Below are 26,361 nucleotides of genomic sequence, written 5' to 3'. Positions count from 1 at the left end.
TCAGATGAAATGAGGAAAGGTCTATTTTTGATGACCACTAAACTGTCAGTCAAACACTCCATGTGTGACCACACCCAATCTAGGCATCTGGATGTGGGAGCAGTAGTAGTACATTATCATTTTGGCCTAGCTATGTTATTGACTATAAAGAATCCTTTAATTGTTTCAAATAACTTTAGCAACAAATAACCAACGAGTCTAATTGTATTTATCAATGGTAATTATGTGTAAGAGAGGGTTTGATTAGTGTACTTTCTTCTAGTTACACAGTTGGCAGGTTGGTACGAAACTGTATCTGTTCCACTAGAGATTGGATTGGACACATAAAAAGACATTTAATCATCTAGAAGATCTGGGGAGATACAACTGATGGAGAAATCTCAGCCCACACTTTTCAGTCCATTTAAGTCCAAACATTTGCATTTCTTTGTCCACCCTTGTTTAGCCTCATGTGTTTCAGGTATTTGCTGATTAGACATCTAATACTGCATATATATGCAGTGTGGATTTCCTTGCATTAAATCGCGAGATGGCTTGATTCCACTTTTTTTTTCTGCACCAGTATCAATAACACTGACAGAATACTTAGCTATTATTAAGCCATTCATAGACCATATTATTGTAGTTTCTTCTAAAAGTGTACAGTTTATATTTTCAGTACATTTAAAATCTCCCTCATTGCTGCTAAATTCCTGTACAGCGATTAGCCAAAACATTATGACCACTCACATGGGAAGTAAATAACACTAACTATCTCATAACAACAGCCCATCTCAAGGTCTGAGATACATTAGACATTGAATGAGCAGTCAGTTCTCATAGTCAATGTTTTGGATACAGGAGAAATTGGTCGTTGTAAGCACTGGAGCAGCTTTGATAAGGCTAATAGTGGTATGGCTAGAATTGATGCAGAGCATCTCCAAAATGGCAGTGTGTGTGGGGTGCTCCCATTCAGCAGTGGTGAGTACCTTCTGACTTGGGTCACTGGAGTGACGAGCCATAAATTAGAAACAATGTGTTCAGGGATGTGCGAGAACAAGTCTAATCCATCGTAGTTCCATCTCGCCCCTTACAGGAGTTAAAGGATCTGCTGCTGCGATCTTGGTGCCAGATACCACAGGGAGCTGTTTTTGCAGCATGCAAAGGACCAACAGAATGTCAGGCAGCAGTGGTCATAATGTTTTGACTTATCTATAAATGTGAACCACAAGACTATTTAGACTGGAGCAGTGCTTATTGCAGAATCTATCCACTGTTTTGTCAGACTTGGTAATGACACAAGATAAACAAATAAACTTTGTACATCAGCTATTAAAGTCATCATTGCAAAAAAAATTTTTTTTTATTTGAAAAGAAACCCTATATCTCTTGTCCATAACTGTTTAACAGTAAGTACTAAGATTTTGAAGTAAGTATTAAATCCCTAGATTGTCAACCACATAAATGGATAGATCATCATATGTAGGGATTATAAAGTTTTTGTTTTTTTATTTGTTTTAATTACTTTGTTAATGTCTGAAGCAAGTTTTTGAGTCTGCTTTATTAGTTGCAGCAGCATTTGTTTAAAGCTAGGACACTTCTCTCTCTGGCACCTAATGCTTGTACAGATTTGTCTTATTCCTGTGTATGGTTCTGTGTTCTATCACGTTTGTGGTGAGAAACCTTCCCACGCAGTTTCCATCCCTCAAAATACTCTCTTTCTCACATGCTACTGTTGTTGGTATGTGAATCATTTCCACTTTTCTTTTCAGTAGGTTCACAAAGCATGACTCCATTAGTATTTTCACAAACTTTTTGGGATATATTTGTCAATCTAGCATTTTAGTCCGTAAGCTTAATTTTTTCCATCATCATTGTCTTCCCAAATATTAGATCCGTGTGCCGCTGCAGGACGGGCGGCGTAGCAAGTCTATTGAAGAGCGAGAGGAGGAATATCAGCGGGTACGAGACCGGATCTTTGCCCGAGAAGTAAGTATTGAACCTGGACAGGGTAGGAAGCACTGAAAAGGACAGGTTAACTTTAAATCATATGCCACTTTTTAACCTATTAGCTCTTGCTTCCAGCTCCCTTTGATTAGTGAGAATTTCAGTATGTTTTAAGTAAAAACACAATAAATAAAAAAATTTATTTGTTTAATTCCTGGTGGTGTGAATTATGATTCCCAGTACTTTCTGCTAGTGACCTCAAAATATGAAGCAACCTGTACTTGAATGTACTCATCACACAAGAAGTGACACATCATTCATGTAAAATAATGTAATAATAATTCTTCTTAGACCGTAGCTTTTTATCCATTTCTACGGGTCTGAAGAGGTAAAATGGAAGTTTTTGTCAATTAAAAAGCAGAAAGTAGAAATAAATTAATGAAAAAAAAAGATTGGGAACCACCTATTTAAATGTAACCGCTAGTTTAAGTGACATATCCCAATCCTAAATCCACACATTAATAATTTTGCAAGGTTGATGTGCTAAAAATGTGGATCTAATGTGCTCCTGGAAGAATAATACATTTCATAATGTGCAGGTGTCCTTTTTTTTGCAGTCCTCTCAAAATGGATACATCAATGACAACAGGTAAGATAATACATCCTTCTGGAGTTTTCAGTGTATGTATTACATAAGACTCCTTTCTTGCCACCTCTCCTGTTAAAGATACTTTTGAGGTGTCAGTTATGAAAGGCAGGCAGATATAGATGCATATTTATGTATATGACAAATTTCACTGTATTTTTACTGACAAATGTGACCTCTCTGACAAATGTGGTCTTGCATAACAATTGATTGTACAGCAGAATTAACAGAAATAACATTTATTTAATAGATGTTTTACCAGTTTCAGTTCCTGGCAAATGCTCAATATGCACTTTCTAATTTTTCTTCTCTGTGCAAGATTTTACATCTTGTATTTATAGCATTTTATGTTGAAACTTAATATGAGGGACACAGTTTCTTTGAAAAGATTTGTGAGTAGTAGAAGTAGGTTTTTTTTCCCAGGAATAAGTTAGCTCACACAGCAGTTACAGTAAGCCTCTATCCCTAAGCACACTGGCTATTGAGGTTGAAAGATTAGGACATAATATGCTGAGAGAGAGAGAAAGAAAAGCGTGGGCTTTTCAGCAGTCAAGTTTCTGCCTTGTGTGCGGTTTTTTTCCCTCCCTTTTTTCTTGTCAGGGGTAAAAGTTCTACGTTGTACCTACCTCTGCCCTCCCACCCCTCTTTATCTCATCCTTCTCTAAACCCTCACCTGTTCTCCAAACCAGTCCTGTAACCCTAGCATTTTCTCCTAATGTTAACCCCAACAGACTTTCCACTGAGGGCTACTGCTCTAGCTCTCAAAAGAGGAGGCAGATCTTTAGGTATTGGGGTGCTGCTGACTGACTTGTGTGTTGCCATGCCCATTTTTGAAAGTGGTTTGGTGATGATAGTGGTGACTTGTGGTGGTTATTATCTTTGCTTGGCGTAGTCTGCTGATTAATGGCTATTCCAGCATTGCACCGTGGGGCTTCCCATGGCCCATGCATGGCTGCTTTGTGGTTTAACTGGGGACTGATTGACCTACTTACCCTTCCACCCATCCACCGTCAACTACATTTTTATATGAAGTAACTGCATCGCTTTCACAGTAACCTGTTTGTTTTGTGGTTGACCTAGTCTTGTAGTTTTTGTTAACATGTCACCTGTTGTAAGCAGTACATACATGCAATAGTGCTGCTGAACGGACAATGAAATAAATCTGAATACAAGAAACATGAAACTGAATAAAATGTGTTTTTCTAAGAGTGCAAATGATAAGCAGCTATTTATTTTTGTTATGGATTCATATTCTTATTTTATCTCTGATTTTTAGGTCTATAAAATATCAGATAATAGTGAAAAACGTTCGACACTATTTACAGGTGCATATTTATGTCGGAACCCAAAGATACACTGACAAATGTTATGACCACCTGTCTTGAATGCAGTTGGTCCTTTTCAACCTAATCATCTCTGACCCACCAACTCATGGACTTCACAGCAGTTCTATAGATAACCTGTGGCACCTAGACATTAGCAGCAGATCCTTTAAGTACTGTAAGTTGGAAGCTGGCCACCACCACCAATTAGACTTGTTCAAGCTCATCCCCAAGACCCCTTGTCCGGTTTGTAGTTTGTCCCATAGACTGTATAAAAGATGGACGTAGCTACCATGGCATCACCCGTTGGTTTCTGCACTGAGAAAATGAAGCCAGGGTTTTGCTACTTCCTGGTTGACATCTTGGATTTTTGGAGCCAGTGACGCAAAAATCGTCGGAGGGGAGCGGAGCCATAGGAGCAGTGATTGGTCAGACGGATTGAGAGGCAGGCCCTCTCTGCCCGCCCACGTTTACCACCTTCTGCTCGCTTCATCTGTATGGTCGCTGCCAACTGTCAATCAAGCCAGGCATGCCCCTTGCCCTGCAAAATTTTGACGATTTTTTAAAAATTCAGTATTGATTTATTTTCAGATTGGCCACCTGATCTCTGGACTTGACTATGAAAACTAATTTTTTTAAAAATCCTGAGCTGTAGGAATGCGGTATTTCGTGATCTGTGATCACTTCTTTTCCAATTCATGTCTATGGGAGCCAGGGCTTTGTGGAGCCAGGACTAGCGGATGTAGTGATATTGCAGGTTTTTGACACTTCCAGGTTGGCTTCATTTTTCAGGGCCGGTTGCTACATCCATCTTTTATACAGTCTATGGTTTGTCCATTCACTGACCACCATCTGTAGGGACTCACCACTGCTGACCATAAACACCTAACATACAGTCGTGTCTCGATAATCCAACCCTTAACAATCCGAAAACTTTGCTATCCGACAGGTTTTTAGGAAAAACGAACAGAACACATGAAAACTAGCCTTATCACACAAACAGCCTTGGATTCCGACTCCAACATGACATTTTATGTCACAAGTAAAGATAAAGGTGTATTATTTGACTTAACAATCCGACAGATTGGCTTCGTTCAGACTGCAGGACTTAATGCTCAATTCAGATTTTTTTGTGAAATCGTTTTTTTTTTTTTTGCGAGTTCGTTTACATTTCCAATTAAATGCGACTTGTATGTGATCTGCTGTGTGAACTTCATACGACCTAAAAGTGTCCCGCATGCGCAGAAGAGGACACAACGACATCACACACAGCGAGCGTGCTCAGTATTTACGGAAGTAAACACAGATGGTGGCGGCTGCCACTGATGGTGGAAACAGAAGTGTGACCGCTATCCTGAACTAGCATCAGCAGCCAAGTATTGTCTGTGCGTTCCCTACCACCGCGCCCAATATTCAGATATTCATCATTAATTGGACCTGAATATCCAGAGACCAGAAAGTTGCTATTTGGACCAGCCCTACTAGTTATTATAACAACTATGAACAATAATTAACAACAAATTACCCTTCAAGTATCAAGCCCACCTTGTATCTCAGCCTCCGTCTTGACAATCCAGCAGCCTTGCTATCTGACATAAAAGAAGGTTTTACATTTAGTGTCGGATTATCGAGTCACGACTGTACTTTGCTCTTCCGGAGATGTTCTGACCCAGTTGTTGTTGCCATAACGATCTGGTCACTCTGGTCTTCATTCCTGCCCTCTTTTTCTTTTCTTTTTTTTTTTTTATAGCTTTTTAAAAACTACAATCAACCTTTTTTGTCTTGTGTAGTTCTAGACTTGCAGTTTTATTTGAAGCTTTTAGAATCCAGTTATTTGATGAATATTTGCAAACACCCTTCTCATCATTTTTATTTGTGCTGCTTGTTGAAATTTCATGACAATTTGATATGGAATCTAAAATGGCATTAATGATGCATGTTTGAAGTTGTTAATCTTATTTAAGGCATTTTCCTTATTATATAACTTAGTAACCCAAGTCTGCATTCATATTAAGTATATTAGAAGTTAACATGCTGTTAAACAAACAAAGCAATTACAGACCTCAGTGGATTGAACCAGAACAAGAAGCTCTTCAGTAAATTTAGCACCTATAAAGACACAGTGATCAAAACACATAACAAAAACAGTCTATCGTCCCTGCTTTTCCTGTTGGTTCATGTGATGGGAAATGCTGTCGTGAGGAGAGAGTGGAAATGAAATGTCATGTGATCAACAGCAGAATCCCCCCTCCTCTTTTTTTCTCCCGCTCATCCTGCTCTCATCTTTGTCTGCAGAGCGAAGCGAACAAGTGTGTGCCTGCCTGTACAGAGAATGTCAGCGCACCCACCCTTCCTTAAAATAGGCTGTGCAGAGAGAGGCCTCAAAATAGATCCTCCATTAATTACAGTCTCTCTGAAATATTTATGAGCCACAGCCACCTTTAAACACTACTTGCTATTACTAGGGTTTTACAACCCTTACCACATCCCTGTTTTCGTCATGGAGATTCCCTCAATCTGTCGTACATATTTTAAATTCATTTTTATCTTGTTCTCTCTACACGGACATGCTCTGCTCATAACCCTGCTCCAGGTTTAAGGATGAAAAAAGCATCTGTTTACAGCTGACCTAGCTGTTCCTTTTTTTCTCTGCTATCCTGAGTGCAGAGTTGTAGCTCTCTGTTCACTTGCAAGACTTTGTCTACATTCAGCTTTGTGTGTACAACAGCTGTGGCATTAGTTTTTAAATTTCATTTTCATTTAAATGCATCTTTTTTTCAAGCACAATATAACAGGCTCAAATAGACCAATAATATTCCTATTGCTGACATGTCAATGGCAGACCCAACCATTCAGTTGTGATGGAGGGGTGTTCCAAGAGTGGTGGTTACGCTTACAGTGTGACCTATGGTTTTCTTGGCAGCTACCCTTATCCAGGGTGACAGCATCACAACAACACAATGAGTGTGTATACAGCAATATAGTTTAAAGAACCATAGTGGTGAACCAGTGGTAGCAAGTTATTTTGTAGATAGTGTGTGTGAGTCTGAGTGTTGATGTACATCTGCTCTTATTGTCTGAGTGTTTATGTACATCTGGTATTAATTACAGGGTGTATGTGTATTTTGTTTCTGTCATTTCTTGTCTTTATTATACAACATGTGTTTAAGTGCATGTCTTAATGTTTTAATTGTATTTAAATGTATAACATGTATGTTTGCAAGTGCTCATTCATTAAGTCTTTCATGTGAATGGTGTCAACAGTCTTAGGTTGTTTGTGTGTTCAATTCATGGACGTTTGTCTCTCTAGGGTCACTGTAATATCCTCTTACACCCTAACGTTGTTTGGAGCATCTTTTCTCCCTGCATGTGTGTTTTCCCATGTGGATGGGTTTGTGTGTGTGTGGTCGTATGTTCAAAAATTGAAGATATTGTTTGGTGGTATGTTGCCTGAGTTTGTATCGTGGTTACACTTAACCTGCCAATATGCATCTATGTCGAATGCCCCATCCCAAAGCCTGTCAAACTGTGTGTCCCCTCCAGGTGTTGATGAACTTACTCTGCTGTTTTGCTTTTGCTCTCCCCCCTCTTTCCTTTTCTGTCTTTAACTATCTTTATGTTTCTTCCTCCAACTACACTCGAATTCTCCTATGTGACATCATCTTTTTTTTTTTTCCCATTCTTCATCCTCTTCTTATTTCCTATGTTCCAACTCTGCTATCTCTAATTTGCACATATCTCTCACTTGCCACCTTTTAACTCATTTTGTTTTTTACTGTGTTCACCCATTTCCATTTTATCCATCTCATTTCAACTCTTTTCTCTTTCTTCTTCCTCCCTGTTCTGTCTTCTCCCAGAGGGAACCGTGAGAGCTCCAGCCGGGCATCCAGCAGTCGTCAAAGCAGCACAGACAGTGACATGAAGTGCCTGGAGCCACGGCCCTGGAGCAGCACCGACTCAGATAGCTCCAACCGCACCCTCCGGCCACCCGTCACGAAGGCCAGCAGCTTCTCTGGCATCTCCATCCTTACCAGGGGGGATAGCCTTGGCAGCAACAAAGGATCACAGGGAAGCTGCAAAGGCTCTCGTTCTGGTAAGGCCTGAAGTAGAGGACACATGAGAGGCATTTTGAATTCTCTAGTGTACGTTAATAAGACTAATATTAGCTTACTTGTATCTAAAACATGAGCTTTTACTTTGCTTCCCTCAAGTGAAACAAGCACAGCTTATGTCGTTTTGTTAGTGTTGGCTACTTTACGATCTATGATTATTATACATCGGTGAGCCAAAGACAATTATCCACCCTAGTGGACAATGAAGGTATGTTCTGTTTAGTTCCAGTGTATTGTTTTGGATAAAGCCTTTTTGAAGATACTAAATCAGTATTCCAAAATATTATTAATCCAACAAGATTGTACTCTTTATTAAAGGTTTTTATTTCAGAAAGGAGAACCAATTCTCACATATCAGGCTGTTGGAAGTGAACAAAATAACAACATTTGTCTAGTTTCTTCATTTTGAAATTCTTTGCCAACAGTAACTTTAAGCTACTTGGCAAATCTTTCAGTGCCTGAAGTTTCTGCAGAAGAGACATTGAGATTCTTCTGACTCATTTTCATTATTAGGAATATATTCTTACAGCAAAATATGTTACACAAGTAATTAGAAACTCGTGTGATTTAAACACTTTAAGGGTTTACTGTAACCTACACACATAAACTGACTTGAGCAAACTCATTAACGGCATGAACAGCCAATAACGGTGTCATGCCAATTCTGTATTTTGTGTACACGTTAAAACATTCAAGAATCATCTGTGACTGTATTTACCCCCAAACCATATAAACTGCAGAGAAACCTATTTTGCTGTCTAATGCTTTAGTAATTATACATTTGCCTTTTTCAGACAAGGAACATATAACCTTGCTGGTCGTGTCAAGCCATTGAAGTAACAGCTTTGTGTTATATTACTTGACTTTTATGTTAATTCTACCTGCACCTTTATTCAGACATGACAGCACATTTACAGAAAGAGCATGGTGCTGCTGCAGTGTTTGACACTTTGTGTGCAAAATGGATTAGTGAGCAGAAGGAAAGAGCAGAAGAAAGCATTATGAGTTAAAGTTACGATTAGAACAAAGAAGATTATTCAATCTCCTAATTGTAATCTTTTGACATTATTCTGCCACTTGTTTTACAAGATCGGATGGTACTCAAGAAATAAATGACAAAGTGCTAAGCTGGGATGTAATTATTTGTTTAAATATGATGCAGTGTAAATATGAGGTGTAAAGATTTTTGGTGGAAGTTCATGTGTTCATCGATGCTGTTGGCATGTATGAGGACTGGAAGTACATGGAGACACTGTCAGTCAGATTATTATTTCAAGAGGGTTTTTCTGCTCCAGTCACACTCTGAAGGCAAATAGTTATATAGACTAAAACCTGAACACCTCCACAGCTTAAAATAGGCTCATTCAGTTTTAGACAGTTTAACTGTTTTAATACATAAAACTTGCAGACTTATCAAATGCATATATTACTTATCTTAGAGTTAGAGAGAGAAATGCACATCTTCTGTACTTCTTGTGCTGCTGCTGTCTTCGTTAATCCGAAAGCAGTGAAAGTGATACTGAAATGTTAAGATTGCCATTGTGATTTAAAGGAAAAATAAGCAGGGTATTTATGCAGTCAGACAAGCACATTACATTGATATCAGATTAACAGAAAGTGATGCAAGGCTGAAAGCACCTTACGTTGTAAAATAGAGGATAATAAAAGAATAGGTATGTATTTGTGGACTCATGTTTTTGTAGAAATTAATACGCAAAATTATTTTCTGTATCCATCATGTCTTCATCTGCATCACTAGGCCTGCCCCTAGTCAGTCCTGATGTGTGTCCCCCACCCGCAGCCTCCCAGTCCAGCCGTAGCCTGCTTCCCTGCCCATCTCAACAGCCACAGCAGCCACAGCCACCGCCCCAGGCTCCGCCTCAAACTGCTCTGCTGCCCACCCCACAGCAACACCCGATGGGCAACCACATGATTGCTCAGGTAAGTACCTCCACTACCAACGATACCAGTAAAAATTAATTGATTGAGGTACAGAAGATCTAATTGAAAGTAATGATGAATTCAAGATCTTTAGTGATCATCTATCCACACATTGGTTGGTTATTTGATTAATGTGTAAGGATGAAATCTGGGTATATGTAAGGAGAAGGTACGGCATTATATTACATTTTGACCCTCAATAACCACATGCCAGATGATCGACATTACTTTTCCGTTTTTGTTTGTCTCTCCGTGGAAGTAATGACATTTTATTTTCATATATACTTTTAGTTTAATATTTAGAAACTATATATGATCTCCATTACTATCCTGTCTGCTCATTAACAACTTTTCCTTTGTGTTCTAACCCTCATTTTTCCTATGTCTTCATTTCTCTTATTCCCTTCTTTCCATCTGGTTCTGATGCTGATTTCTCACTGCCTTGCTCCACTCTGTCTGTGCTCTGCCTCTTTATTTCCCGCCTTTATCTGGTGTGTATAGCCGGTGGCGTCTCTGCAGCCCTCTCAGCCTGTCTCCTACTCCAGCCCTTCCTGCCCCCAGGTTCTCCTGCCAGTTTCTCCTCCCCAGCAGTACACAATGGTACTGGCACTTCTTATAGCTTCATCTCTTCCAATTAATTCAGTTACAACTGCATCAAGACTGACACCCTCACACTTCCCACTTCGCTCATGCTAAACTCTTGCTCACATTTATCCTGCTGTCAATACAATCAGTATTTAACCACCATCATGGAAATGCTTGGTCAGAGCAAGACAGTCCGATACACAAGGATGATTGTGTACTTACACTTATTGTTGGTCATAAAGTACACTTAACTCCCTATGATTAAAAAAAAAAAAAGTTACAAAAAATAGAGGTACACGACATAGGTGTGCTTTGTGACACTTGATTAATTTTATACACACACACACACACACACACACACACACACACACACACACACACACACACACACACATACATACATATATACATACATATATGTTTTGTTTTGGTTTTTTTGGGTGGGGGGGGTGTTTGTTTGTTTGGTTGGTTGTTTTTTGTGGAAATATTTGTTTACTTCACCAAGCAATATTGGGCTACTAGTTGTTACTGTTGTCATGTTTTTTGAATACATGCAGAAATGTGTTTGGAAATTGCAAAAATATACTTCATTGCAAGAAAAAAGCTCAATAGATGAAACTGGGTTTAATATGTGGGTTAAAAATGTTATTACATTTTTGATCATACTTGACCAAATGTTACTGTTGATTAATGTGTTTTTTGTGGAATTCATTTCTTACATTAATACATAGAATCTTTTCCAGGACTGTTACACTAATTCTGTTGTAACATTTTGGCTTTGATGATTACTCGCATTCACTTAGTTAGACTGCAAAATTCACAGATGTTACTGACGTTGTGGTATCAGCCACAAACATAAACTCACTAATGATATCATTCACCTTTCCGCTAGGGAGAAGAGCTGGCACCCCAATTCACCCAGATGACACTGAGTCGGCAGGGTTCCAGTGAGAACCCTGAGCCTCCCCCGATGTATCAGGCTCCCACGGTGCTGTCGCAGCATCCCCCGCCTCAGACTGGCTACATCATGGCTACTACGGGTCAGCCTATGCCACCTCCATCTGGCTACCAGCCTGCCACTGGACACCCCCATCCTCCACCTCCACCGCCTCCTCCATCTCAGCCGGTCATGCAGGCCCCACCACCTCCACAAGGGTACATGCAGCCCCCTCCGCCTCAACAGGTATGCCATCCACTGCAGGTTGTCAAATAATTGATGTCCTTGGAGACCAAATAGAATGGGTAGCTGTTAATAACATTAGAATTGCACATATCCCCAGCAAATCATACCCAAGAGTTAGATCATTTATTGTAAAGCAACATGTCTAAGAAACCGAATTTGACTGTGCTAAATTTGCAAATACAGGACCATTAAAATGTATTTGCAAATGATTATGTGATATTCCACACATGCATGGATTTTTTTCCTAGTTATACATTATGTTACAAATGTTTACCCTGCAGAGAACTAATTAAGGGCATAATACTCTCACTTTCATCATAGTTGGAATAATAGTATTAAAGCAATGCATGTTGTCTGTCTGATGTAGAATCAGTTCATATTTGGTAAGGAATTCCAACTCGTGTCAAGAGAAATGAGGACAAAACTTAAAATAGTGAATAATTAGTCTGTTAATACTAATGGAACTCTTCCAACCCAGTTTGAAGAACAGTCCTGAGTTTTAGAAGTCTTTTGGAAAAGGCACATTTGAGCACTTAATGCTAGAATGCCATGTAACTGTTATTAACTTACAGGACCAGTTTTTATCCATTTGCAGTCTTAAGATGTCAGAAAAAAAACATATGCATAAAATTGGCATCACAGTGATTACCACAGAATTATATAATTTGAATATGTTAATTCTATCGGCCATGCATTTAGTAATTTAGTAGTACATTAGTGTCAAAATGCAATATACTTCTCATACCGTGAACCGGTGTTATATGGTTTTTATGGCAGTTGATGAAAGAAAAGGGATGTGGTGCATGGTCATTGCTGCACTTTGTTGACATACAGATACAGGGAGACATTCTTTTTTGCTTTCTTTCACATAGCACTGAATGAGTCATCTTGTGGTGTTTTTTTTGTTTGTTTGTTCGTTTGTTTGGTTTTTTAAAAATTCCAGGAACAGAACTACAACAGTAACAGTTGCTTGCTTTTACCATAGCATTATCAGGGAACTCAGATTTGATTAGCCAAGGGTCAAAACAGCAACCAAACTCAAATATCTTCCTCGAAAGGAAAGGTGTAGAGTGAAAAACTACCATTATTACTACCATTGTAATAAGAGATATGCATCACAGCTTAGGAACGTTTCGTGTTGTTTGCATTTGAAATATAATACCTTCATTAACTGAAATTACTGCCTACTGAACATCACTGCTTTCTAGTGAATAAGAGTTTTCAGTTACAAGGAAATGATAATTGGTTTAATTGACAATAGGTGCAGCAAGCTCAACTCACAGTAATTACATTGTGTCTATCACTGTGTCAGTATGCCACTCACCTCTGACTGCAAAATGACTCATTGTACTCTTTTACCAAGCAGTTCAGTGTATAAAAACATTGAACCTCATATAAAGTATACACATCAACTTTCCTCTATAAACTTGTGAATGAGGTGTGATGTGATTACTGTGTTGCCGGATTCATCCAGTGGGGAGTTTGGTCCTTGCACTCAGCGCTTTGCGTCACCTTCACAAGCTTGGTCTCAGTCAGCTCGCCTGTCACATCACTCTGATTGCAGAGGCGGTGACGGTAATGAGTCCTCTCACTCTCTGTCACTCACACTTTTCCTTCCTTTTCTCAGGCCTTTGCTTGAATCCATAAAGTAGTTATTATAATTCATTTGACGAGAGAGAACTAAATTGACCTGGTCATTAAACACCCTGTGGGAGACATTAGATCCTGTAATGTTTCTCTGAGGCTGAGCTGTAAAAGAAGATGGTCTGTTTAGCAGAGTTTTTAATAGCTGAAGTCATATTTCTTTTTCCAGTCCAGCAATAGTTTTGTGTTTATAAGAACAGAAAATAGGGGTCAGTCATAATTCTTAAAAGTAGATTGACAAATGTAATATCTAAAGCATTGGCAAAATACACCAAAATGACTTCTTCACAGTAGATCTAACAAAGATTCGAGGGTTTACTGGAATTAGGTGCATATTTTACTATGCCCAATAACTGTGGTCCTTTTATGTCACTTTCCTGCATGTACTTCTTGATCTTGTTGTTTAATCAGATAACATATAGCTGTGTTGTAGAGCCTGTATATAGTTGTACTGTAGAACCAGTTTTTTAAAAAATTCCTGAACTGATCCATCTTGTCTACTGTTTTGTAACTTTTCATTGCTTTCATTCGCTGTGCTTTTATTCTGGATTTCCAAGCTCTGACCTGTATAGACTGTGTCTTTTCATACCTCTTATCACCCTACACACCTTCTTATATTGTTCTCACTCTTAGATCTCTGTAGTTCTGTAAACAGTATTGGTAGGGAAAGGAAGGTGCATTGCGTTGTTCAGTGTGTGGGTGGTTGACAGTGTAGCAGTTCAAATACTGATACCGCTGCAGCCTTTAGATGGGCTGATTTGTTGTCATGTATGCAGATGAAGATGGAGGCAGGAACTATCGATCCTCCTAACATTCAGCTTCCTTTCTATTCATCCGTATGATGTCTCATTTGGAATTTCTGTATGCTACATTTAGCCCAGTTGTATAAGCTGCAAGTTGTTCAAGCTTCAACGCTTACGCCTCTGTGTCTACTGTTGCACATTGATGGATGCTTGATATTGAATACTCTTGCTTGTGTCATCACATGAGCTCTGTAAGCATTGTCCTAAACCACTGCAATCAATATTTTAACAAGAGGTGTTACACTGAGGACTCCACAGACTGAGAGGAACTCTGCAGTTAGCATCATTGTTGGATTTACACACAGCAGTCTCATAGTTTGTCAATTTCAACTATAGGGCTGCAGCATTTTTTTTAGCAAAAAAGCTCCATAAAATGATTGTGCACTACCTGCCCAACACGAAACAGCAGAGAGACACAGAACTATAGTCAGAGCTTTTAGCTGCCAGATATTTCCTTTGGGAGTTGGTAGAGATCAGAAACATAGGTAAAAGGAGAGTGAAAACTTGTTTTTATTGATCTTTATTAATTTATTAATCATCTGAACATGTCAGCTTCATATGTAAATGACCGCACTGGTCACTTTGCAATGAAAGTCACAGTCTCATAGGTCACACCAAGTAACATTTATGCATCACTTTTAACAAGGCACAAGTCTGAACTACTAGCCGCACACAGCAACAGTACTCTGAGTTGTATAAAGCATTTTGTAGAAGGTTTTTTTTCCCCATTGGAGCAGCAATATTGGTCCAACAACTTCACAGAGATATCTATTACAAATTGAAATGCAATGCCTGTAGAAAGTATTACTTTACTGCCATGAAGACAGTCTGTAACAGATTAATACATATTAACAGTAGCTAAAGTTGAATTTGTTGCTTCCAGCTGTTTGTATGAGTCTTTTCCTTTGTGTTCATAAAATGTTTGTAACAGCAGCAGGATCCATATGAACGTGTCCAAAAAAAGAGAGTTTTGTGCGTTTTCCCATGTGAAACAACAGCAGTCATCTTTAGTTAAATTTAAAAGTCTATATATTTCTGAAAATGTGTGAAATCATTTGCATTTTACATTTTCACAAACATTTGGTTTGAAAACCTGAGTCATGGCATGGTTTATTACTGAACTGATCATGTAAATCTAGACTTTCGATCATCCATCCATCCATTCATCCATCCATCCATCCATTATCTATACACCGCTTAATCCTCACTAGGGTCGCCGGGGTGGGGGTGGGGGGGCGTGGGTCGCGGAATCAAACTACTTTTGATCATGTAGTTTGTTAATCTTGTCATTTCAAAATTTTGTCATTTCTTAATATTGTCTGCTAAACCCTATTTTGACCGAACATAATAGAGCAGAATATAAAACAAAAATGTAACAATACAGTATATAATATTTTGTACTATACCACATTACATAAAATGTTTAAATGTGTCCTCAAGTGTCTCAGACAGTGTAATTTAGCAATAGTTATTCTTGTCTTGTTTGTGTTTTTATTGCTCTCTAAGTTGTTTTTGTTGTTTCTCAACAGATACAGGTGTCATACTACCCTCCTGGTCAGTATCCCAGCTCAGGCCAGCAGTACCGTGTGCCCCAGCCTATGTCCCACCAGGTGTCTTATCCTGCCCAGCGCACACAACCCATGCCTCAGCCCACACAACAGTCAGGTCAGTTCTCTATGTTGTCAAATCTACCTCAGTTTTCTGTGTCTGGAAATAAAAATATAGTGAAGTTAAAACGTGTTAATGTTCTTCAGGCCACAGTCCAAAATGTGTCCAGAAGTAGTTAAAGTCCACTTGATTTTATTGCTGTTTTATGTCGTCCCTCAGCAAAAAAAAACAAAACAAAAAAAAAACAGCTGTGACATCAAGCTCAGTTTTAAGTCTACCAGGTAAAAGGTAAAATTTAAACAACCTTGTCCCTGTATTGTCCAGCCAAGTCAAATATGCTAAGACAAATGTAGAGCTTTTTACTTTACCCTGGCAGATAGCAGCTTCATCCTTCATTCTCTTAATTTGTGGTTTGTGAAGGTTGACTATGTGTTTATACAGTAAGAGAGAGACATTGTTGACAATCTAAATGGACTTCAGATCATGATGGAAGCCTGCCAGATCCACATAGCTCATGAACACTAAGGTCTTACTGACCTTGCATCACTCCAAAGTTGCTGTCTGGTTTGAGATATGTTGTAATGGTGAAGATTTAAATCTACCAAAAGTGTGAACTAAAACACTTTAGATTGTAATATTTTTCTTGCTTCCACATAGTTTATTTAAATTGTATTTGTTGACACTTAGTTAATGTGAAACCCCTTAATCTATATTGCAAGTATACTTGATTTATCCTGTGGTACTGTTTTTCAAAGGCAAAGACTCAGCTTCCTGTCTTATAGAACCTCTTCTACTGTACTCTGTCTTTACTCTCTCAAAATGTTATTCTTCAATTGTTGTCTTTTGTCATCAGGTCTCCAGACCATGATGCCCAGCCAGCAGCCGAGCTACCAGGGCATGATGGGTGTGCAGCAACCCCAAAACCCTGGTCTGCTTAATTCCCAGAGGGCAGGCATAGGAGGACAAATGCAAAGCATAATGGTCCAGTACCCACAGATGCCATCATATCAGGTATGGACTGTTTTCAGTCGTCTGTAGGACATCATTTTTTAAAGATACCTATAGCAGTTCTGCTGTTATTCTTTTCTAAACATGATGAATTAAGGACTGCAGAATTGTATGTAAGCCTTGCCAGATGAACTGAAAATTTTAATTCCTCCATTATCCATATACACGTGGCTTATTTCACCAAGTTAAACAGCTCCATCTGGTGCAAAGTAAAGGCAGCACTTTATGTTGAAGAGCTCAAGCTAAATGAACCCAAAATGGTGTTTTTGTGCTCATTAGTCTCGATTACTATGAACATCAATGATTAATATATCAACAATAATTAAGTAGATCCTACAGTCCTAAAACTGCAACAAGCTTCACAAAAAAATGCACTAAGCAAATGTTGTGAAAATGCAGCATTTTGAACATTTTGTCCTGATAAATTTGATACTGAAGCCAGTTTTAGCATCTGACCGTATTGGATCTAAATTGACCATGGCGTACACTGGTTTGGCTTTGTTTCAGTGAGGTCATTGTGTCTCTAATTAGGTCAGGAACTTAGGTAAGCTGCTGCTCTTGACCTGTGTACTTTAATGTGTGGTGTGTTTATGAACTATGTGAAGAAAATCTGACCCCTGTGTGTTGGCAGCCATTAAGGCCTGCATTCACAATTCATGGGGACATTGTGACCTTCTTAAGAGAGCAAAGAAACCCAGAAGCATAGACATCAGAAGGATGTTGCCTTTTAACCCTCATGCACCCATTAGAACATTTTTGTCCTTTTCTTTTTTTTTGTAGCCTCAGCCCCCATAATACATCAATAATACACTGTGTACACAAAATTGTTACATTGTGATCTTAAGGGCAAAAATGTCCCCCATAGAAACCCATTATAACTATTAATTTGATCCCTCTGCTGTTACATCATGAAGTCATGCATTCTATGTTATTACTCTTACGATCAGGAGCTTTCGCTTTCAAATTATCGTTTTTTCTGTTTTCCACTAGATTGTATCATTTTTTTGTATTTGGCCTATGGAGCAAATCCAGGCTTTATTTGTTTTGTCACTTCCTGCTGTATTATAGAGCACTGCAGGCCAATCAAAAAAATGTTTACAACTGAAATGGTTTGAGGGTGTGGGGGGGCTGGAGCCTATCCCAACCAACTTAGGGCGAAGGCAGGGGACACCCTGGACAGGTCCTAGGAGAAAACAGTAAAGAAAAATATATATCATTTTGAAGCCAAAGCTCCAGAATAAAAGCCTAATAACATAGATTGCCCGAATGATGTAATGGCAGGAGGATCAAAAATAGCAATTACAATGGGTTTCAATGGGGGCATTTTCGTCCTTAAGGTCGTGAGTGTAACTTTTTCATTTAAATGTTACACTGCATGAAAAAATAACAATGCATCAGAATCAATGTTGATGTTAATCACTGAGTCATCCAAGCCTGCAATAATCAAACAATGAATGTTTCCATTAGCACTTATTTTATCGGAAATATTTTTTTTCTGCTTTTTTTTTTTTAAATTTTTTTTAACAGAAACATTGTGTAAACAAACTGGCATTGAAAGGGTTACAAACCTGACAATGAATTAATATTTGGTCGTTATGATCGGAACTCATGTAGATCAAAAGAGATAAGTCATGAAAGTGAAAAATAATGTGAACATCTAATGTTTTTAGGCATTGTTTGTGATGTAGACATTTTTGTCCTTAAGGACCTCAGTGTAACTTTTTTTAAACTGACGCCTAAGGGTTAAAGTGGCTGCTGCTGAGCAGTAGCTACCAGGGGATTACAGTCAAGATATTTCCACTACAGATGAACAGGAGAACACACGAAGTTACACTTTGGCAACATTCCATCAGAAGCACCATAACATCTTCCTGAATGGTTTCTTTATATATTTTTTTTACCTATAACACTTTTTTCAGGTACCAGTGGGCAATGAAAATCAACAGGTGGTGCAGCAGCAGTACCAGCAGCAGGTGATGGTACCAGTCAGCCAGTCTGTCCAGGGGCCCATGCCTGTCTACTACAGTGTTATCACACCCACACAGCAGAATAGCACAAGGTATGTATGAATCCATCCTTTTCATGCAGTTGATTTGGCAAGACCATACAAACATTTGATAGTCATCCCTTTTAAAAAAAAAAAAAATGCATTAAATATAAACATCACATGGTGTTACGACTAAAACACGAATACAGTAAGACATTTGAACTGCTTTACTTTGTATCAGAATTCTTCCCACCATTATGTCTGCAAAAAAAAACAACAACAATTTACATATTTTAGTCTTAGAATTGTTTGCAGATCTGATATTTACTCATAGATGACATCTACACATACATTGCGTATGTGAAATTTTGTTTATTAATCTTCTTGCAGTGTTGTTTGCATATCCTCTTGTGAATGTATGCATTAACCTTTACAATGTTTGTGTGCTGTCCTGTAGCCCGTCAGTAGGTTACCTGCAGCCTCCCAGCTCTGAGCAGTATCAGATTACACAGTCGCCGTCCCCCTGCAACCCTCAACAGTTGCAGCAGCAATATTCAGGTGAGACTTGCTGTCGAGTGATTGTAATGCTACCACTACAATACTGTGTAGGCACAGGGTGGTTATAGCTACAAATCCTATGGTGGCTAATAGTAGGGTTGCAGCTATCCTTTCTTAAATTAGGTGAAAGGTATTCAGGTAAAAGTTCAGACAGAGGTACATGGGGTTCATACTTTGAACATATAAATCAATGTCCCTAAAGAGGTAATGTTTGAAGAAATCGGGGAAAATCCAATATTCACAACTTGATTGTGCTCCCATTTTACCTTGAGTAAATGTTGATTAAACCTCTTCTCTATTTATGTATGTCATGTTTACATGTTGAAAGAGTAATTTGATTGGTCAGTGGATGAAACCCAACTATGTCAGTTATTTGTCCTAAAAGTTATATTTTGGTCTGTTTACAAACTTTCACCTCCTCTGAAACAGCAGGCCCAAACATTGTTCTTGATTTTTACAAAATGTTAGAAGTCTGTTTACTGTGACTGTAGTTTACTTTCTGGTATTTGATCACTTTAGTTGATATACTAGCAGGCACACCACATTGTAATCTTGAACCAGGGAACCAGCCATCATGGTAGTGTGTATTACAGGTTGTCTGCAGGTCATTAAAGGTGCATATCACAAATTTCCAGCCTTATAGTCACTAAAATGTTGAGTTACTGTCTTTTGTTATTAGTCAGTTGTTTCAACTGCAAATCCTGAAGGTCTGACAACTTACCAAATGTGAAACCAGCGTAGCCCGTGCCAGGTCTAATATTGTTACTGTATCTTCTTCTACTTCTAATACTAGATGAAATCAAACTTCATTTCGACTTAAATGTGTTTTTCTAGACACTTACCCAGTATCTGTTAATACAGCAGCCTCTTCTTATGGGTGCCTGCAGGATTTGTCATTTTTGTTTAATGTTTAAATGTGGATTATAAAAGCAATGTAAAGGACTTAGATGTGACAATTTACTTTAACAAGAAAACTGTCTTGTTAATTAGCTAATCTGAAGTCACCTTTGTGCTGAATCAAATATTTATCTTTATCTCTGATGAAAGGGAAATGTAGACCACTAGAGAAATGCTAGTGCTGTTCTGGTCATCTGTTCATCTGTTTATCTACATATGAGCCTGACTGTCTGTGCTCCCTCAGGAGTACCTCCTCCTGGGCCTGGGGTGATGGTCATGCAGCTCAGCGTCCCCAATGGACCGCAGCCTTCCCAGAATCCTCCCCTGGTCCAGTGGAACCCATGCAAGTACTACAGCATAGAGCAAAGGCCCAGCAAGCCAGGAGAGCTCTACAAACCTGACAACACTCCACAGGTGCGCACATGTGCACAGAGGCATCCTCAATCAAGCAGTGTAATTATTTGTTAATGTGAAAGAACCTCATCAATTCAGGCTGCAATTCGCATATCCACTCATTCATGTGCAGTGTTCATTCTTTCTTTCTTTAGCCTCTCCGCCCCCTAGTGGTCATCTTTGATGCTCTTGATTATTAAAGGCCCTTTCAAGCAACATGTCTTCTTAACTAGAGCAAATAAAGACTACTTGATCAGGTTTAGATTATAATTTTTATTTATTTATTTATTTTCTCTCTCGATGTGTTCAGGCCAGTACCCAGCTGACGAGTCCCCTGGCCTCCCCCACTCAGTCTCCCACCCCATCTCCCTCCGGCAGCGTTAGCAGCGTCTGTCCAGGCCTGGGACCATTACCCCTCATTTCCCAGTTTCCCCGGCCAGGAGGATCAGCTCAAGGTATGTATGAACAGGACAAATGAAGTTTTAAATACTTAAACAGATCGCCTACAGAGGACAAGCGAGATAAAAATGCATTTGTATTGTAATGTTTTTCTCACCAACTGTGTGCGTTGATTAGGTCAGGATCTTGATCAGACAGAAAATCATTTACATTCTTTTGCTATATTAACTGTATTTTTTTGAATAAATGCCAGCACAGATTATTTTATTATTAGTCCATCTGGTGTAATTATCCATCAGTTTGTGTGTAACCTTTTGCAATATATACATAAAGACAAACGTTTTCTTTAAAATTTGGAAGTTTTATCTGATATTTCAGAAGATTTCTGTGCTTACTTTAGATTTACTGATAGAATAAGTTGTTATGGTACTGTGGCTGAAATCTGTTCTGTGAAGTGTGTTTATTTGAATTGTACTCTGCCTGGTTGTAGCAATGTTCTCACTCTTCCCAGTCTTAACAAATAACAGTAAAGTAAAATGCTGTCATAGCAGATAGAAAGGAGAACCAAAACTACAAAACTAACAACCAAGTAGACAGAAACAAAATTATTTTTTCACATATAACACAAATAAATAAACATGTTCTACTGCTCCACCTGTGTTTTTTACCCCCTCATCAGGTTTATGATCTTTCACCCACTTCCACAGCAACCCTCAGAACCTTGTCAGGTGGATTTTGGCCACTAACCAATAGTCAAGTCACCTCACCTCAGCAGATTCACATGACTGGCACTATGCCACCTGGTCAAACCTTCTGCCTCCACATGTGATTTTACCTCATCTTTGTCCTCTGACCTGTATTTACACTCAGAGCCACAGTACGTTCATCAACAAACAAATCCACCATTTGGAATGTGTGATTACACGTACAAACAAGGTCTTGCATCAGTCTGCAATACTTGTCACATCACCTCATTGCAGGTGTTTTTTCCATTGTCTTCAAAACACAAAAATGAATAAATCTTATAGTACTCCGTCCCATTCAGCCTTTTAACCCATTGCTGAAGGTTTCATTGCATTGCAAGTTTTGTTTTGAAGTAAATTTTCATTTTACAATTCCACAATTCCATAACTGATTAAGTCCATTAACCATTTGTTTTGTTGACTATATGCTTGTCTATTCATTGTTATAACTCTGATATGCTGCTTTCTTGGCCAGGTCTGTGAAAAAGTAATTGAATGTCAATGAGACCTTGCTGGATAATAGCTCTTGTTTTTATTGTTCTTGTTTTTATTGTACTTATTATTTATTAGGCTTTTTCTTAAAAACCAGGACCTGAGTACTTATTTCATACCACAACATGTGAATGTGAGCTGGCATGACAAACAAAGTTCTTTGAATCCTAATAGGTGTGAGAATAAATTACACCTGTCTTCTGACACAATAGTGTACTGAAGTTAAAGATTTAAGATTGATCATTCTGATTGTAACGTCTGATTTGTGTTGTTTAGGTGACGGTCGCTACTCTTTGTTGGGGCAGCCCCTCCAGTACAGCCTGTGTCCTCCCCCCCTCATGCATGGCCAGTCCTCCTACAGCTCCCATCAGGTCAGTAATGGCAGGCCTTTGTACTGAATCCTCTCTCTGAATCCTTTAGAAGTAGTCAGTGTGCATTAATCTTGTGTTGATTAATGATTCCTGCTCCCAGTAATGAGACATTTTGACCATGATATGCCCTTGTTTGTTTCAGCTTTTTCTAGCATAATGAATAAAATGTTAAAAAATGAAGAACATACCACCAGCTACAAAACCTTTTCAACACAAAATTTTTCAGGAGTAAAAAAAAACCAATGCAGTACACTGCTGTTACACCTTGCTTTTAGGCTGTTGACGTGGTAATGGGAAAAAAAAAAAAAGTTTCTGAAGAAAAGTGATGTTTATTTTACAGTAGGAACACAAAAAGACAAACTATGTTTTCATATGTTATTTGTTCCTAAAGTGAAAAGGGTGAAAATGTAATTTTAATTCTTTACTGACTGGCTAAGAACCATAGAATTCTTGCAATCAACTTTTTTAAATCAGTCATCAAATGTGGGCTGTATGGCAAACTTAAAAATCTCTTTACAGCATGTTGTGTAACTAAAAGTTACTACATTTGCAGAAATGTCAAATGGAAGCTGTAACACGCTGTGACTCATCATTTTCTTGCTGCAGTCATGTGCAGTTTGTTTTAATGTTTGTGTTACTATTTAGCAAAGAATTTAGTTTAACGTGCCCACTCATGCTTATGCCCCCACCTGGTGTGCGCGTGTTTCTGCGTTGTAATGATACGCCACATAATATTTGTTGTTGTTTTTCAGGCCCAAGGAGTAATGAAACATGGGGCACGAGGGAAAAAGCAAACTCTAAAGTCAGCATCCACAGATCTTGGCACCACTGATGTAGGTAAGTTAGAACGGCATCATCACAGACCAGAATAACATCTGCAAGTGTTTTGTTTCGTTTTCTGCAGGTATGTTAAGCACTCTCTTGTGGTCTTGTATTTTTAATGAACCTTAGAATCTGTGGTTTTAAAGATCTATGAGATTTCCACATAGCAAGTTTGATGTACTCTCTGGGTCACACTGTGTCATTTTAGATAGCAATGTTGCTCCACTGCCCCAGATTTAGTTCTGTTTACTTATTTGTAATTTGTGATGGCAAACTAAGTTGTTTAACATTTTGGCAGAATTTTGAAAATGTCACGTTTTCTATTTTTACCCACCAAAAAAAAGCAATAATTTTACCTGGATAGCCATTTTAAGGATTCAGTATCTCCAGAAATATAACTCCCAAAGCAAAATTGTTTCCAGCAGATCCGAATGATTGACTGTCTCCAGCAGAGGTCAAGTAAATAGTATACATATGGATGAAACTTTTTTTTATAAGAACACAGTCTTTGGTTGATATATTACTAACTTTTGGAGTATCTAACATCAATAAAATGTGATGTATGGCAACCAGGGTTACAATTTTCTGTTTGTGTTATATTTTGACATGCCAAAATGGTGACGTTAATTCGTAGGACCACAAAAACTGTTGTGCATAGTTGTCTATATATTGTCATCATTTGCAAACTTGCAAGTTGCTTCCATATTGTCCTCATGTTGAACTTTAAAAGCATATAAGGCATACTTTACCTCACCAAATGTTCCCACAGATATACTTGAAATGAACACTGAACAGAGAAACTGATGACAATTCAATACACATCACAATATATCTCACCTTTATTGAATCATGTCATAAGTGCTATAACAAGACAAGTGAAACAGGAGATTCATGCTGCACTAAAAGCAACACAGGAAAACCATGCAGAAGAGTCATCATTCCTCAGGGGATTTGCATTACATTATTTGTAGAAAGGAAATTCACAGCAGCCATTTCAGTGTATCTGTTGCTCTTAATGTCAAGTTTGTATTGTCCTTCCCTCTTCATAGCAAATAAAGTCTGAACAAAATCTGAGACTGTGAAGCAACATGTTTCCTGAATTCTGTCTGATTTGACACAGACATGGAAAAGTGTATTGTTCGGATAAAAATGTGAAGAGACATTGGAGAAAACCAAAGCATGTGCAGAGACAGTTTTGTAAATTTGGCAGCCTATATTTCTGTGGTTGTTTTCCTCAAATACTCCTGTCTGATGAAGAGGCCATTAAATACAGGATGGATCACTGCAAGTACAAGACATGTATTTGCTGCACTGCATTCAAGTGCAGTTCTGTAACCCTAATTGGATTCCCTTTGGAGTATCCCTCTGGCCTCAGGGCTGTACAAACTGTAATTCCCCCCAAGCAGTGCTCAAGCAAAAAGTATTAAGTTGAAACAGACAAGAAAACACATGGAGTGTGTTTCTGAAACAAGTGCTTCACGTCGCTTAAGATACAGCTCGGGAAATCAAGCCTGCTTAACATGTTGTCTCTCTCTGACTCTCCTTGTTTCCTCTTGTCCAGTGGTGAGTCGAGTACTTGAGGTAACAGACCTGCCAGAGGGGATTTCACGGCCAGAGGCTGAAAAGCTCTTCAACCAGCTGTCGCTGTGTGGTGCCAAGATCCAGTGGCTGAAGGAGCCCCAGGGAGGCCGAGGAGGACCAGGAGGCTGTGGCCCCTGTCCTGGTGCAGGGCCTTCTGGGCCAGGAGCTGCTGCTGGGCCTGGGGCCTGCATGGGAGCCGGAGGAGTGAAGGGCGATGGCAGTGACCCAGCTCACCTCTACACAGTAGTGGCAGTGTTTCCCAGCACCATGGCTGCCCAGAGTGCTTCCTTCAAACTTAACAACAGCGGGGCCAGCCTCTTCAAACTGAGGGCTGCCAAAAAGAACTATGACCTGCGTGTGCTGGAGAGAGCCAGTTCTCAGTGAAAGGAAAAGAGAGGGGAGGAAAGAAAGAAAGTAAAAGAGACAGACAGACAGAGAGACTTGGTGGAATGGTGGAAAAGGAAGGAGGACTGAGGGGGACTGCTCTTAGTGTACAACTTAAAAACAAAACAAAAAAAACTTGATGAGATAAATGATGTGTCAAATGTATAAAAGGGAAGAAGGTGTGAATCATGAGGTGGCTGGTGTTTGGTTGCAAATATGATTTTGTTGTTTGTTTTTATTCATTGTTTTTGTTTTGTATTTATATAGCAGAAGAGCACACAAGACACGTGAGCATGTGTTTCACTGTTGCCGTGGAATGTGTGCTGCCATTATACAAGAACACACGCAACGTCAAACACACACACACACACCAGTTAACAAACAGACACACAAGCGCAGGCAACAGGGTTACGTAGCACATAACAAAAACACACTGGACAGTCGACCTCAGTCAAACCTTTTCCTCCTCCTCCTCCTCCTCCTCCCCCCCCCCCCCCCCCCCCCCCCCCCCCCCCCCCCCCCCCCCCCCCCCCCCCCCCCTCCTCCTCTCCCCTCCGCTCTACAACCCTTCCTCCTTTTTCTGCCAGCGCTTTCTCTCCTTCCTCAACTCTCCGTCACCCAGTCGTCTCTTAATCTCACATATTTATAAATTTTCATACGCACAGTTGCGCACTCTCTCTGCTTTCCCCTGCTGCTCCCCCACCTCTTTTCTTGCCATGTCTCATACTGCCTCCTATCTTTCTCTGCTCCTCTGTTCTTCTCATGTACTCTGTCACTGCTCTCTCCTCTCTTGCTTTCTGTTTGCCTTACTGCTGTTGTGGGTTTCTGTATTGCGCTGTTTTTTTCTCAAAAGTTTTCTTTTCTCTCTTTTTTTTGTTTTTTGGGGTTCAATATATTTATATAAGTGATGTAAGGAATAAAAGAAATCTATATATTCAGTGATTTTTCTTTCTTTC

At 39.1% G+C, this 26,361-nt stretch overlaps 1 protein-coding gene across 7 annotated transcripts in view; it reads left to right on the top strand.

The window, feature by feature from the left end:
• Positions 1 to 25,747, top strand: part of r3hdm2 (R3H domain containing 2) — a 65,668-nt gene extending 39,921 nt beyond the window's left edge. For 3 of the 7 annotated variants that reach the window (XM_008280718.1, XM_008280717.1, XM_008280720.1), the window contains 15 exons: positions 1,873 to 1,968; positions 2,526 to 2,575; positions 7,752 to 7,987; positions 9,766 to 9,947; positions 10,449 to 10,547; positions 11,425 to 11,715; positions 15,692 to 15,827; positions 16,624 to 16,781; positions 18,698 to 18,837; positions 19,223 to 19,323; positions 20,465 to 20,634; positions 20,924 to 21,068; positions 22,524 to 22,618; positions 23,371 to 23,455; positions 25,002 to 25,747. In XM_008280718.1, the coding sequence (XP_008278940.1) occupies positions 1,873 to 1,968; positions 2,526 to 2,575; positions 7,752 to 7,987; positions 9,766 to 9,947; positions 10,449 to 10,547; positions 11,425 to 11,715; positions 15,692 to 15,827; positions 16,624 to 16,781; positions 18,698 to 18,837; positions 19,223 to 19,323; positions 20,465 to 20,634; positions 20,924 to 21,068; positions 22,524 to 22,618; positions 23,371 to 23,455; positions 25,002 to 25,405 (2,388 nt within the window). In that variant the 3' untranslated portion in view covers positions 25,406 to 25,747. The remainder of the gene's footprint in view (positions 1 to 1,872; positions 1,969 to 2,525; positions 2,576 to 7,751; positions 7,988 to 9,765; positions 9,948 to 10,448; positions 10,548 to 11,424; positions 11,716 to 15,691; positions 15,828 to 16,623; positions 16,782 to 18,697; positions 18,838 to 19,222; positions 19,324 to 20,464; positions 20,635 to 20,923; positions 21,069 to 22,523; positions 22,619 to 23,370; positions 23,456 to 25,001) is intronic. The other 4 variants (XM_008280721.1, XM_008280722.1, XM_008280724.1 and 1 more) reach the window with 4 other exon arrangements.
• Positions 25,748 to 26,361: the final 614 nt, after the last annotated feature.

The sequence above is a fragment of the Stegastes partitus genome, unplaced genomic scaffold (genome assembly GCF_000690725.1).
Source record: "Stegastes partitus isolate 25-593 unplaced genomic scaffold, Stegastes_partitus-1.0.2 Scaffold208, whole genome shotgun sequence".
In the NCBI taxonomy this organism is placed as follows: domain Eukaryota; kingdom Metazoa; phylum Chordata; class Actinopteri; family Pomacentridae; genus Stegastes; species Stegastes partitus.
Note: the sequence above shows the minus strand (reverse complement) of the source record. Positions and strands in the feature narration are given on the sequence as shown.